Source organism: Kwoniella europaea, chromosome 1 (genome assembly GCF_036810445.1).
Source record: "Kwoniella europaea PYCC6329 chromosome 1, complete sequence".
NCBI classification, from domain to species: Eukaryota; Fungi; Basidiomycota; class Tremellomycetes; order Tremellales; family Cryptococcaceae; genus Kwoniella; species Kwoniella europaea.
In genome coordinates this window covers 11,316,428-11,330,990 of record NC_089487.1, presented here as the reverse complement: position 1 = coordinate 11,330,990, position 14,563 = coordinate 11,316,428, and the positions used below count along the sequence as shown (strand labels likewise).

Here is a 14,563-nt window from a genome sequence, read left to right as displayed (position 1 = left end):
GTATACGGTATCATCGGCACGCGCTCTCATGACGTCGGTCATCGTCTGCGATGTGGCAAAACCACCTACCCTACATTTGAGAATTACAAGTATCATTGCCTGACTTCATTGGGTAAGTCCGATGCATGCTCAGTGCGAGGAATAGTCAATCTCTAGAGCAAGCTGCTGACGAGGCTGTGATTCACTCTTGCATGTTTGCATGAGGACTGGTGTACCCCAATGAGAAGAGGAGAAAGGATGGCAAACCATCGATTGGCAAGGCATAAGATCATTGATCATTGAACCTCCAAAGTGGTCAATCCGTCGATATGGGCAAGAGATCTCATTGCTCAATTCACAGCGAGTTCTCCATTGTCTAATACAGCTAAAGCACCTATACATATATACAACAAAATGCCAATCATACTGCAGAGCAAGACCAGCCATCACCACAACCATATCAGATCCAACTATATACCTTCACTCGCTAAACTCCATATCAAATTAGCGGTATTTGTTTTCGATCGAGAATTGTCTATAGGTACTGTATGAATATCATCTTTGAGGTCGTTCCCTACAAGGTCAACAATTTCGTCAGTTGAGAGTTACAAGGTGCTGTACTAAAGACAGAGTGATGAGAGACATACTGATCAGTATCTTACTTGCGGTTTTATTGTCTTTCGAAGGTACCAAGCTGAATCCACTCTCGGATAGTATCTTGAGTCTTATTCTGCGAGATTCGCATGATTAGCACAAGTCATATCAAGTGTTTCCGATTTCCAGCAAGTCCCAATCGAATAGTTAATTATCCCAAGATACTTCCAATAACACGACAGGTTGATGATCACCCCAGATCGTAGCATACACCGCCCAACGCATCGACGAGATGTATGAAATCACTTACATCTTTCCATCCATCCAATCACTCTGACCATCCTCATCATCATCTTCACCTATATTTATCTTCTCCACCTCCTGTTTCTCCAATTTCAATTTACCCAATTCCACTTCTTTCTTCGATACCGCTGACTGTTCTTCGTTCAGCTGTTTACCCACAGAGTACTGTTTCTGTTCTAGTTGTCGTACTTGTTCTTCGTGTTCCATCGCTGTAGGGTGAGATGATGGTCTCTGAGCTGCTGCGGATGCTTGCGCCAGTTGACGGGTCAGTTCTGTCCGAACAATCCAAGATCAGCATACACATACTCAGCAGTTGCCATAGCCGTATAGCATATATCATACTTGAAAGGAGTTAAAGGTTGATCTGACGTGATGGATGTTATACACTCACGCCTTAGCTCATCCCTGGTCTTATCTACCACTGCATTCCTCTCCGTATCCTTGGCTATTACAGCGGCCTCAGCAGCTGCTAGACTTCCTAGCTCCTCATCTGGTGATAGGGTCGGTCCGACATCACGAATGATCTTTCTATGTACGTGTCGATAACCATCAGCTCACCATGGTCGTATAATACGATGGAATCAGCTCACGCTAGAGATTTCCATGGTTCATCTGAGAATTCCTGCTCGCTCCGCGTTGATCTGTCCGGCGAGGCTGACGGTCGATGCTGTTGGTGTATTGGCAGAGAGACTGACATTGTTGGCTTGGAATGGACACGTATTTTCCAGCTATAGTGAGTCTAGGATCGATGCTGTTGAGACTTGAGTGTGGAGGATGTTGGATTTGTTGACATGAATTGACGATTTGTGATTTCCAACTTCAACGCGTCGAAGCTCGGGTGCCTATCGCCCAGAGTCGGGTTCTATCTGTGGCTGCGAGCCTGCATTTGCCACCGCTGTCAAACGCGCCTAAGCCATCTCATCTAGGGTGACGACATGACATCTGTGCACGGATCTGGTCTGATGGGGTATGTTTATGATGCAGCAGGTGCTTGTAGCGTTTCAGAGCCAAGAGAATGACATCTACATCCCAGAAAAAAATAATACCGAACCCCACTCTTACTCCTCATAGCTCCCCTCTCAGCTCGCCACCTTGTTACAGTCGTACTCACACTTGACCTACTGGCAGATCCCCAATATCTTGACTCCCTCTATAAATCATCACAATGGCAAGCACAGCACCTTTACCGAAACGGCATACGAGAAATCGTCTGGGAGAGAGAAGAGCAGCCAGGGATCCAAGTAGCTCGAGAGATGCAAGTGAGGAAGGTATGTACGCAGCCTACAAGCTAGAGATATTTTTGGCCAGATACTGACGTCGCTCTAAACTGCTGCTTCTCCTATATTCACATCTGAAATTCGACTCATGATAACGCAGATAACGATAATATCGAGAACGAATTTTCCGACGTTGGATCAACCATATCCACCCACGCTGAGACAGTCTCAAGTGCATCCACAGCGGACTCACCAAGGATGCAATCCACCACTGCCGCTTCACCTTTACACGTCGCTGCATCAGGTATAATCGCCGCAGCTGGACCTAACGCAACTCAGCCATTGACCAAGAGGGCATTACATCAGAAAAGGGTAGAAGAGTTGAGTGAACAAGGTAGCATGAGTGAAGGACTGGATTCACCAACGTGAGTTTTCGAAGATTTCGTAATTTCTCAATACGGATTCCTTTGATGCGAGAGTGTAATGCACGTTTATGAGTGTCAAAGCGCTAATGATTAGGTGATAATAGGTACGATGGAGATATCGAAAGCTCCTCGACTATAGGTGGTACACCCGTTCATCCATCTAACCTACACCATCATATGAGAGGGGCTCAGCCCACTTCGCCGACTAAGGGTAGTCTTGGATTACAAAGTGATCAACCAGCTGGATCTTCACCATACGGTACGAACCGATTACCTACTCCTAAAGCTTCCATGGCGAATTTGACTCTGTCGGACTCACCACCATCTATCACTCCACAACTACCATACGAGAGACCAACGGACGTACCTGTGGCTCCCTCAAAGGCATTAGCTGAACCCAGGAGGTCACAGACATTACCATTATCCGCGAAACCCTCCATGTCGTCACTTGGACCACCAAAGATGTATACTAGACCCATCGAACTATCTGAAGCTAATATCAAGGGTTTTGTAGAAAGGGCAATACATGGTAAAGGAGCTGAAGATGGGGTTGAGAGATGGTGGAAGACCAATCCACCTCCTGAAGGCAAGGTTGTTAGGGTCTATGCGGATGGTGTATACGATCTGTTCCATTTTGGGTGAGCCGCCTCCATCTACATGTACTTAATACACAAGACACGAGCTTATGATGGTCATAAATTTATCCATGTAGTCACGCATTACAGCTACGTCAAGCGAAATTATCATTCCCCAAAGTCCATCTGTTAGTGGGAGTATGTTCAGACGATCTATGTGCTTCACACAAATCACGTCCTGCGATGACTCATGCGGAGAGGTGCGAAGCAGTAAGGCATTGTAGATGGGTGGACGAAATTTTACCGGATGCTCCGTGGGTGGTCGACCAAGAATGGCTGGATAAGTACGATATCGATTATATCGCACATGACGAGGAGGTTTATCCGAGTAAAGATCATGAGGATGTATATGCATTTGCTAAGAAGAACGGTAAGTCATAACTCCACTCTGAGATGGATATCCAAGTGTACAAAATCTATGATAGAAAGGCTAATTGACTATGACAACAGGCCGTTTCGTACCCACCCGACGAACTCCAGCTATATCCACCTCAGACTTACTAGAACGTATAGTGCGAGGATACCGAGATGGATTCTTCGATTCGAAATTGGAGAAGAACGGACATCCCGAATTGTTAGCGGCAGACGTAGATTGGGATTCGAGTGCGTCAGTGGAAAAGAGGGAAAGGAGGAGAGAACAGGCTGCACATGCCCATAAACATCACCAACATCAACATCAGCACAACAAGAAGTGAAAACGACAAATGGGATTGAAAATGTATTGAATTTTGATTGCAATGCAGGCGGATGGATGGCTCATATAAACACGGTCAAGAAGTGAAGGAAAATTACCTGGGTTTTACGGATGTTGGAACACAGATACTCTTGTACAACTTATGAACATATACGATGACTCGCTTATCCTGACGGTTCAAAGTAGGAGATCGCAGGATTTGATGGCTGGCTTACTTGCTTACTTACATACTGATAATTCAATGTTGCATCCAGCATTGGCACGACACTCCTTGGCGAGGACTTTCACTGAGACGCTGAGATCAGGAGTTCGGGAGCAACACCTCTCTGTCTTCATGGCAAATGCAAAACGTTGTCATCAACATGTGATAATGACCTATCACCATTACATGACCCCAAACAACGTTAAGTACCGCAAACTGGAGAGAACCAGAAACTGTGATCTATCGCCACTTCTGTATCGAGATGAATAATCATGATGACAGGCTGCCTTTCCACTAACATGGGGTCGAGATTGCCTTAAAGACAGACAGAAAATTCAGTCAAATCATCAGAAGATTGAAATTTCCTCTCTTTTCATGAGTCCTTTCAAAAATATGAATGCCTTCTTTGGTCAGTTCGGATTATAGAGGCGCTGAAAATTTTGCAAGTTACAGAAGAGAAGAAGCAGTTTATAGAGAGAATGCGGTGCTGTACATTTTGATGATGACATGGAGCTTGACGTGAAAAGCTGTGTACTGTATGACGGCTTCCTCGAATACAAAGGATGGTCACGCTTCTTGTATTCTTGCTCTTGGTCGACCGGATGAAGAGCATTGACAAAGCCCACAAATGTATGGTATTTAAGGGGATCATCCCCTACTTGATTTCACCTTTCTTACTTTCCATCAACATCGTATAGCAATACAACGACAATTGACGACCATGACTAGACAAACAGACTTCGGTTCAGAAAAACCATCCGACTTTGATCCTCACCAAGCTAGTGCCACCGCCAGGTCTAACAGCAATGCTGCTACCACTGGTTCTAACTCAGTAGGCCAATCAGCCTTCAGAGCGGCAGGTACTTCTTTCTCTGGTGGGACACGTTCCACTCTCACTCAGGCAGCGAGCGGGACCGATTCGCTCCAGAGGTCCTCTGTGGCTCCACTCAGTCAAGGATCCAATCTCACTACAGCTGCCCGCTAGCGCTGCAGCTCGATCGTCTAGATTAGCTCCGGGTCAACATGACCCACAGATCAGCATGATAGAAGCTGATCATACGAGAGTCGAGAGGGTAACTTCGGGTGAAAACAAGGATCCTGAAGCAGAATGGCTCAAGGGTAAGTCGTCCAGTCCGATGATCCAATACCATACAATACAATAAAGACTCATTGAGTGATTGAGTGAACGCTGAATTGCATCAATGCAACGTATGTAGGTGCAAATTTTTACAAATAGCGAGAACGCTCATAGATAGTACTATGGTCGAGAGATTGACGATTCCATCTCCTGAAGTCGCATCGCGTACATGTAGTATCTACATGAGCTTGATCCAGGAAGAAGTGTGTTATCGAGTCATGCAGTAATTGCCTGTTCCACGAGTTACTGTAATCTAACATTTCCCTCACTCGATCTCATGCTCTGCAAATAATGATCGATCTACTTACCACGGAACATCCATCGTTTGTTCTTGGGGCTACTTCCCTTATCCACCCAACTGTGTTATATCTGTTAGCCATATTTCGGTGCTTGCCTACACTGTTATTATTTGCATGTGCGAGTGGATTGCCTATGAGTACTTACTACCGACTGAGAACTGAATTGTGCGTGTCGGATATGTTGGATAATCTGTACAAGGAACAACCAATAAACATACATGCTGAATTATTTATCAACTATCAACTATCAAAAATCATATCTATCATTTTTGACCCTTGACATGGAAACGATTTATTCCATCTTTCTACTTTCCAAGTCAATAGATTTTGTCTTAGAAAACAGGTATATAATCATTGACTCTATCCTTGGCATCTTGGGCGATACATTCCGCTATCCAAGTCAAATTCCTTACTTCTTGTTCCTTTAATTTGATGAAACTGTAAAATACTGCGAATTGGAATTGTTGTAAGAAAGATTGTTTGTTCAACTCAACATCGTATTTGAAAAATTCATCTTCTAAACTCGATCCACCTTCATCACCTCCTTCACCCGCCGCACCGGTATTACCAGTAGTATTTGATTTATCGAAGAATGATTTATATTCTGAAATATGATCTATAGCAGCTATGACCGAATCGATATCGTCTGCTCTGGCCAAAGCATTGTTTCCCTCAGGGTATAATCGACCGATCGTAGGGAATAATCTAGCTCGTTGCTCTTTGGTGAGTTCAGTGCCGAACGAGTTGATAGTGATGTTCAAGGTTCGTCGATCCGCTTCGAAATATAAGATCTTGGTCATGATTTCCGAAGTGGGTGAAGGAAGAGTTTGACAGAATTTATGGAAATCTTCCAGATAGGCTTTGTATAACGAGTTTCGGATGATCTCGATGTTCAGATCGTCAAGATCCTGAGCAGAGAGACAATCTCTGAAGTAGGGAGCTACGAAGGGAAGGATACAGAGATCAGTTTAAACATTCCCGAGCAGCGAGCTAGTCGAGGGCAATGTCATTCATTTATGGCAAGCAAGCCAAGGGTACTTTAACACTCACCCAATGGCGTTTCGACCAATACACTGTGATACAATTCCTCCACATTCGTAGCTACACACAACGCAGGCATCGTATCGAATACACCTAACGGATGACATCTCTCCAACAGTTCGTGCGTATCTCTCTCATGTAAGGTACCGAGAGTTAACAAGATGACATTATCGATCATATAAGCGTATGTTATGTAATCCATGAATGTCGATAGAGGTTCGACAGCGTTGGTACGTAGGTAGTTGAATTCAGCTACGAGCTTGTCGGTAGCTTTGTCAGCGATGGTCGATGTGGATAAGGGGAGGGGTTCGTTGGCTAGGAAATTGCCATAGTCCGTTGAAGAAAGTTGAAGTCGGAAGTCTGTATGCGAGAAACGCTCAAGTCAGCAAGGACACCCTTGATATGTTGCAAGCAGTATATTATGATCGTCACTCACCCTCGAGGTTCTCGCATTGGGTCAGATTATGATAGTTGGCCTGAGTCAGGAGCGCTCCTTTGTATCCCCTAACTACACCTTCAAGGAAACCGGTGGCGATCTGATATCGATTAGGGTGCCGATGAGCCAGCATTCGGAGGTTCGGTGTGAAAAGGGACATGTACTCACATTAAAGCCGAGGGCCTCCATGATTTCTAACTTTTCTTTGTGTTACCAGCTTTAGATGATCGATTGAGATAAGATGAACCGGTTGAGGGGAGTGTCCGGTGAGTTTCACTTTTCGTTACCCCGCCCAGGTATTGCGAGTAATTTGATGGTTGCGAAGGGACGATCAGATATCACGTCTGCTGATGTCGGAGCTCTGGTATGTTGATATGATTATCAGAGGCCAATTGATTGATAGATGAGCGATGAGAATGAGCACATTCACTGAATGGATGGATGCTAGTGCACGTTGAACTGGTATGTAGCTGACGCCGAGGACCGGTGCTCGAGCTTATCTGGGCTACTCATTTAAATACCACTCACTACACAACCCGTCAGTAAAGAAGGATGTCTGTTCGGAAATTTCTGATGTCCTGTATCTTTATCCTTATATTCAACTGATCTAGCTTGTCACCTCGTCTAACAGGTGTCGGCAAGTGCCAAGCCAACATGTTCGTATCCTCCAGAGCATCTTCTTCTCGACTACGTCCAACGATCTGTACGATATGTCGCTCCTTCACCTCTACTCCGGCAATATCAGTCAAAAGACCTCAAAAACCATACGAAGCACCCGTAGCCAAAATCGATGCTTATGGGAATAGGATACCTATCGATTTTCATTCTCTGGGTGACAAAGCTGAAATCAAGAGGAAGGAATTCCTGGAGAGTCTGAGTGAAAGGAGAAGTAAAAGTCATATTGAAAAATATGGTAATTCTGAAAAATTCGGATTAAGAAGATCGTCCAATCGAAATTATCAACGTGATCAAGATGTGGGCGATAGAGATAGGAATTCGAACAGTGATGGAGGTCTGTATGATGAATTGGAAGCAGAAGGTTGGAGAAACAGAATTGGAATCAAATCAAGTTATTATACCACGAAATCTCTCAAACCCGGTAGAAGGAAATTTGATAGAGCTATGGAAAGTTATATGGAAGAAGCGAAAAGATTGAATCCGAATGCTGATCAAATCAGATTGGAAAATGAATATAAGAAAGATCAAAAGAAGGGAAGAAAACAGAAAATACCGGGTCTACCACCACATGAAATGCAGAATAACAGGAGAGATCCAAGATTAACAGCGCCATATAGAATTGGATCAGATCGAAAGAAATTCGTCACTGAGAATGATAGAGATGATAAAGGGTCGAAACTGTTTCTTAAATCGCCCAAGAAGACCTTTGGGCTGAATTCAATTACATCGTCAAACTCGAGAGTAGGAAGAGACCAAGGAGGGAACGATCGTAAGTTACACTCTGTCCCGCAGTAGCCAGTGTAAGATTATTTCGAAGCTGATTATCGCAGTCAAGGCAGATAATCCTTCTTCGTCTTTGTCAGAACCCACTCAACCCAAATCTTCTTCAGAATACTGGCGTCCCACCAAGAAACTAACGTACTCAGCAATGGCAGGATTACGAACACTGTACTCGATGGATCCCGAAAAATTCAATAGGGAGTTCTTATCTGAAAAGTTTGGCATTTCAAGAGAAGCTGTCACTAGAATATTAAAATCTAAATACCGTTCGAGTTCAACAGATGACGAGGGATCCGGGTTAGGGTCAGGATCAGGATTGGTGATTCCTGGTGGGAATGATACGCTGAAAGGAACGAAGTGGGATAGAAATCCCGGTAGTTCAGAGGAGATAAGTCCTGTACCTGCCATATTGAGAGCTTTTGGTCGGGACAAGTAATCACGCGGAAAGTCATTGTTGTACAATATACATTTATACATTGCATATTACATATCTCCGCGGAATATCATTATTTAAAACACCTTTCCATCCAATCCGATATGACATCCGTACATATTTGAGGACATGTCGAGTTCATCATTCGAATGATCTAGGTAAATCTCAACGTTTTCCTTGTGAAACACATCAAACTTCATTAGAGGGGTATACTCGACCATCCTTTCGCGCGACACTCTACTGATTCTTCCCGCTCAGATTTTCTTCTTTTACCTCTTTGCCTCATTGCTGTCCTGTTTCTTCTCCAATTCCGCAACCTGTTTCTTCAACACCGCCAATTTATCCCATACCACCTCACCATCAAGATAACACCCTTTGAGCCATCTCGTCGGTTCACCTTCCACCAACTCCATTCCAGCTTGTTTCAATTCTTCAGGTGACTTATCACTGAAACTCGTCCTGGCATGTAATATCCTTCTATTATCGAATATCACAAGATCACCTTCTTTCAAGAGAAACTCGAACTTGTATTGAGGATCCGATAATGCACTTTCGAATTTTGCTATGGCTTCTAAAGTCTGTTGTTCCTGTTTGGCTTTCAAGTCGGGCGACCTGGGAGCTGGTCGAGATGAATCTGGTCCTTTCATATCCCTAAAGGGAGGAGACCAATTGATAGCGTAATGTTTATCATATACCATTCGATTCTTTTCTGGCGAAGAGCTCGACATCACTGCATGAGAATACCTCAGAAGATGATTATCGTTATCGTAAACATAAGGTATACGAGTATGTTGAAGTACCCTGAACACATCGTCGGGCAGGTCTTGAGCAACTTTGAAAGAATCGACGAAATACGATGTACCACCGTTAACCCTATTTCTAAGACAGTGTAAAGCTTGGAATCGAGGTGGAGAGGAGAAGTAGAGCAAATCCATGTGAAGTCCTAAGTCGAGGTTGGTATAGCTATAACGTGGGATGTAGAAAATTAATTGCTGGTCAACAACGGAGGATCGAGAACCAACTCACGCAACGTTCTTACTCTGTTTCATACTTTTCACATTCCAAGTTTCCCCATAAAACGTATTTCTGATTTCACCTATATAGCCCATTACTTTCCTCAGATAACAATCCTTATCATCCATAGGAGAGGTAGGGACATTTTCGACGATTATCAGACCGTACTGGTGAAGTTGTTCTAACATTCTGAGAAGTATTGCCGGATCTTTCGTTTCCACTTCTCGGAAAGGTACTCTCAATCCGTCGGTCTTTGGTATTTCCTCAAAGTTCCAGAGTTTACGATCAAAAAGTAGTGGTGGATGGAAAACTTCCTTGTACGTCTGAGGATCCGTCAATAGTTTCAATTTGAATCTTGATAGATAGGTTGTATGGGGTTCTCCAGATGAGGTTGTCGGATTCCAAGTGATTTTCAACCCTTTTTTACTATTTTTGCCGTTGATACGTGCCATGTCTACCACTTCCATCAAAGGTTTCACATCGGTTCCAGAAGGGTAAGCTTCTCTCATAGCTTGTCCAGTTGTGAATGTTTTCTGTGATGTCGAAGGATCCCTACATAGCTTACAAGTACACGCATCTCTTAACCTACCCCAGGTGATTACTCCCGATGGTACATCTGGATTCTTGTATATTATGTATCCGTCTTGTGATTCTACCGTCTCTTCGTAGCCCAGTTCTAAGGGTTGATACACCAACTCTGGATCGGTGAGAATTTGGATAGGATTCGATTTGAGTTTGGGGCGTCGAATTGCTCGCACAGTACGACCCCCCTTCCGCGGGATTGAAGCAGGCTCATGGTCTGAAGCGATGTTAGTAGAAGCGGTAGCAGCGGTAGAGGAAGATGGCTGACTTTCTAGTGGACTGGGTGTCGGGTTGAGACGAAGTGGTTCTTCGAAAGCGTCAAGGTCGGCTTCAGAGATGGTGTAGTTGTTCGCATAAGGGTTCGATTTGAGGACAGGTCGAGGGAAAGCCAACGGTTTCGAGGGAGCAGATGACGATTGAGCTTGAGAGGTAGCGGGAGATATCCTTGCAGAAGCCTTATGCGCAGTGGTGAGGAGTTCCCCTTCGGCAGCGAAGGAAGCTAAATTGGCTTTAGAGTAAGAAGGTCGGGTTGGAGCAGGTGAAGGGGCGTCTGAGGTGCTCTGAGAGCGTGTTTGAAGAATATACCTAATGGTCGAGGATGCACCTCGAGAGCGTGTCGATGCGGTCAACATTGAGTCGGCGGTTTAGGTGTGGTGGGTGGTCTAGCGGTCAGGTCGAAGTGATCTGTTCTAGCAAGAACTAGAGAGAAAGAGCTGTTTCCGACAGTCAAGAGAGTCAAGGAGGGTCAGGGTTGAATTGAATTTACAAGCAGATGTTCTCGCTAATCTCCGGTTATGATCGATGTTGTGACACGTGGAGAACACGAGGTATGAGGTGTCAGGTACGGTACGGTCCAAGCGCTCATTGTGAAGACCCAAGACTGTGCTGGTGCTGGTCGCTGGTTCACTAACATCATCCCGTCATATGCAGAGCATCACTGCATCTCATAGCTCTACCTTCCATGATAGTCCAGCATGAGCTTCCAGGACCAAGGTCAAGACGAGAATGAGCGGTGAGGTCATTCTGCCCAAGTTCAACAACATCTAGGCGTCACTGACTCTCACTTGTCCAAAAAGGTTATTCGCGTTTCAACGATTGTTGGATGGATCGCAGCATGCCTCTGATCCAGTCGTGGATCTACCCACGCTGAGAAGGCTATGTGAAAGGGGTGAGTAGCTCATTGAAGAAACATCGACTGGAACCACTCACTGATGTGGTACCGACATACTAGGTATACCAAATCATCCACCTCACTTGCGGCCTTTGGCCTACTCCCTATTGCTGGAGACACTCCCTCCAGAGAAGAGATTGTGGAAACCCACCTTGAAAACTCAGAGGACGAGGTACTATGTGAGTCTTCCCTTCGACATCTATCTCCACAATCAATGCTCACGAAGCACTCCATATAGAACCTCGTCAAGACATTTATGGAAGAGCTGAAATCGCAGCCGGTACGTTAAGGACATTGTCTTTGATCGCTGATTGACTATAATGGCTTACATTGAATTTCAATGTGTCAACAGAGTTCATCTTCCTCACCGCATGACAAATTGATCCTGGGTATATCGAAAGACATCAAATCGCTAAAATCGTCATTTTGGCGAAAACGGACTAATCCAACCAAGTCATCACCTTTCCATCCGATATCCAGCTCAGATCCAGATGATCTTGCTGCTCAATCCTCCCAGGCTGAAGGATATGGAGATGATGCCGATGAGGAAGAAGAAGCGCTTCTGGAATCGGGTGAATATCAACAGCCCCTCCTATCTAGAAGAGCATTGTTCAAGAGGATAGATCTGTTAAATCAGATGGAGCATAGAGGCGGATTTGGAAATTCACATAATGCCAGACAGAAAGAGATGGAAATGGAAAAGGATGCAACTGACAGGAAGCAGAAAGAACCTGAAGAAGAGATAATGTCACCTAAAATCACTCTATCTATCGATTCTACTCCTACTGCACCAATCCTATCAAGATTAGATTCAATCAAACCAACTCCTTTAGATACCTCATCAGCTTCATCTCTCCAGCCCAACGCTATCGCCATCGACCAAGACGATTCTTCAATCTTGGTGAATGGTAAACCGAACTCACCCATTACTCTGTTATCGCCCAAACCACTTCCCAACAACTCCACTAGTCCTTCCCTTGCCGGATACTCCGGATCATTATATCATCCGGAGACAAATCTCGAATCGTTAACAAGGGTGATATACATCTTTGTACGGTCAAATCAACAATTAGAATATCAGCAGAATTTCGTTGATTTGATATCGACTTTTTACCTTATACACGCTGGTGGAGGAGGGAGTACCACTCGGACATTAGACTATATTGAGGAAAATACATTCTGGTTCATATCTTCTTTCTTTAACGAGATTGATCAGTGTACGATAACCACCGAATACGTTTTGACCAAGTTGGGAAATAGGTTGAATTGGATAAACAAACCCCTATATGATATTTTGATTAATCAGAGGAACCTCGATTTGAAACTATTTGCATATAGATGGTTTAACGAGTTATTCTTGAAAGATCTGCCGTTAGGAATCATACCAAGGATAATGGATTTTATCATATCGGAGAAGCTTTCAACACCAAACAAACAGCCTAAGATAGATCTAATGGTGGACATTGGTTTGGCGATGATACTGTTAGTAAAAGATATACTGTTGGAGAAGCCCAAATCGAAGGTCAGGTACGATTTGGGTAGTAGAAGGAATATTGGATTATGGGAACAACCAGTCGAAGATGATGAGGAAGATGAGAATGTTTTGTTCCTCAGGAGTTTAAAGATTTTGAGAGAATATCCAATAAGATATGTCGGTGGAGCTGAGGTTTTACTGGATATGGCTGATCAATTGAGAAGGGCGAGGCTGGACGCAGAGAGGAATGGAGAAATTATCGATCTTCCTTCGATTTCGACCATCTCTCATTCGCCATCAAAACATAACAGTCCCCAAAAGAACGGATCGACCAGTATAAAAAGTGGCTCCTCGTCATCTTGGTCCAAAGCTATTGGATCATTTTGGACTAGTTCTACAACCATCAAACAAGCCCCATCAACACCTGAGAAGAGCAAGCATCTCGCATCTAACTTCCATAACGACGGCTCAAGTGATCTACAGCATAACGTTCAAATCTCACCTTCACCAAGAGACCGAAGTGATACCTTTGAGTCTACCACATCATCAATTCAAGAACGTCTATCTGCCTTGACCACTTCCACACCTCCTACCCACCTTAAATCAGCTTCTTCGCCCTCATCGTTACCCAGACCATTACTCCTCTCTTCGTCTATCTCGGCTCGAAGATCGAGTAATGCCTCGGCTGCATCAGCTTCGTCAAGATTCCCTATGGCTCGAAGAGATTCAAGTTCAAGTGTGATAAGCAATTCTTCTTCACCCGTTAGTTCTAGTAAACGCAACTCGTACGAGAGTTTCACCAATGGGAATGGGACATTGAGTCCACCTCCACAGAATCTACGTTCGCCCCCACCACTTGCTAATGGGACTGCAGGCGGAGGTGGAGTTGAGAATGCCATAGGGAATGGGTTATATAGGATTGGAAGTAGACAGAGATCAAGAAGTTCATTAGGTGATCAATTACCTCGCTCACCTAGAAATATCGTACAGAGAGATTTGAACTATGGTGAATCGCAAACACAACACTCAAACCAGACACCTGAGATCGAACATGAAGTTGGATCGAGAGCTACAACACCCAGACCTTTCAGCTTACCCTCGTCTACTTTTGAACTCGAAAATCGATAATGAGACCGGGAGCAAGAACGGCATCTTATAAAGGGTGAACAGGCTCCAAATGGTTCGACTAGATTATCTGTAGGCTATGTCAGGTCAGATGAGGTGTTTGACCTGCACATACCGTTCTGTGATCACATGTGGTATTCGGATCTATGTTGGAATGGCTCTTTGAATACATAGGGATTTCTCATATTTGTTTGTCGTGTAGGAAATGACAAATGCAGTTGTTGGTAATCATCCGTTGCTTGACTAGTTAACTAGGGATCGGCACAAGTTCTTGTAGCGTACTAAATGCGCGTGCTCGAAAATGTGAGTATGTACATGTAAATACTTTACACACATTGGCAAT

The 14,563-nt window shown here is 44.3% G+C and overlaps 7 protein-coding genes across 7 annotated transcripts; 4 read left to right on the top strand and 3 right to left on the bottom strand.

Moving 5' to 3' along the window:
* Nucleotides 1-449: 449 nt before the first annotated feature.
* On the bottom strand, nt 450-1,573 carry V865_004304 (uncharacterized protein; the record flags this gene model as incomplete). Its single annotated transcript, XM_066228088.1, has 5 exons — nt 450-553; nt 627-709; nt 884-1,148; nt 1,268-1,404; nt 1,467-1,573. 5 exons carry the CDS (start codon nt 1,571-1,573, stop codon nt 450-452), a joined length of 696 nt encoding a protein of 231 aa, XP_066084185.1.
* A 468-nt stretch (nt 1,574-2,041) lies between these two features.
* Nucleotides 2,042-3,848, top strand: V865_004303 (uncharacterized protein; the record flags this gene model as incomplete). Its single annotated transcript, XM_066228087.1, has 5 exons — nt 2,042-2,144; nt 2,254-2,518; nt 2,623-3,156; nt 3,231-3,523; nt 3,604-3,848. 5 exons carry the CDS (start codon nt 2,042-2,044, stop codon nt 3,846-3,848), a joined length of 1,440 nt encoding a protein of 479 aa, XP_066084184.1.
* Nucleotides 3,849-4,770: 922 nt separating this feature from the next.
* V865_004302 (uncharacterized protein) lies at nt 4,771-5,286 on the top strand (the record flags this gene model as incomplete). Its single annotated transcript, XM_066228086.1, has 3 exons — nt 4,771-4,979; nt 5,035-5,168; nt 5,267-5,286. The coding sequence occupies 3 exons, from the start codon at nt 4,771-4,773 to the stop codon at nt 5,284-5,286; spliced, it is 363 nt and encodes a 120-aa protein (XP_066084183.1).
* Nucleotides 5,287-5,818: 532 nt separating this feature from the next.
* On the bottom strand, nt 5,819-7,152 carry V865_004301 (uncharacterized protein; the record flags this gene model as incomplete). Its single annotated transcript, XM_066228085.1, has 4 exons — nt 5,819-6,426; nt 6,537-6,887; nt 6,964-7,063; nt 7,132-7,152. The coding sequence occupies 4 exons, from the start codon at nt 7,150-7,152 to the stop codon at nt 5,819-5,821; spliced, it is 1,080 nt and encodes a 359-aa protein (XP_066084182.1).
* A 465-nt stretch (nt 7,153-7,617) lies between these two features.
* Nucleotides 7,618-8,857, top strand: V865_004300 (uncharacterized protein; the record flags this gene model as incomplete). Its single annotated transcript, XM_066228084.1, has 2 exons — nt 7,618-8,410; nt 8,472-8,857. The coding sequence occupies 2 exons, from the start codon at nt 7,618-7,620 to the stop codon at nt 8,855-8,857; spliced, it is 1,179 nt and encodes a 392-aa protein (XP_066084181.1).
* A 266-nt stretch (nt 8,858-9,123) lies between these two features.
* V865_004299 (uncharacterized protein) lies at nt 9,124-11,082 on the bottom strand (the record flags this gene model as incomplete). The annotated part of the gene is made up of 2 exons (XM_066228083.1): nt 9,124-9,817; nt 9,881-11,082. The coding sequence occupies 2 exons, from the start codon at nt 11,080-11,082 to the stop codon at nt 9,124-9,126; spliced, it is 1,896 nt and encodes a 631-aa protein (XP_066084180.1).
* A 342-nt stretch (nt 11,083-11,424) lies between these two features.
* V865_004298 (uncharacterized protein) lies at nt 11,425-14,223 on the top strand (the record flags this gene model as incomplete). Its single annotated transcript, XM_066228082.1, has 5 exons — nt 11,425-11,462; nt 11,527-11,618; nt 11,682-11,800; nt 11,860-11,901; nt 11,974-14,223. 5 exons carry the CDS (start codon nt 11,425-11,427, stop codon nt 14,221-14,223), a joined length of 2,541 nt encoding a protein of 846 aa, XP_066084179.1.
* Nucleotides 14,224-14,563: the final 340 nt, after the last annotated feature.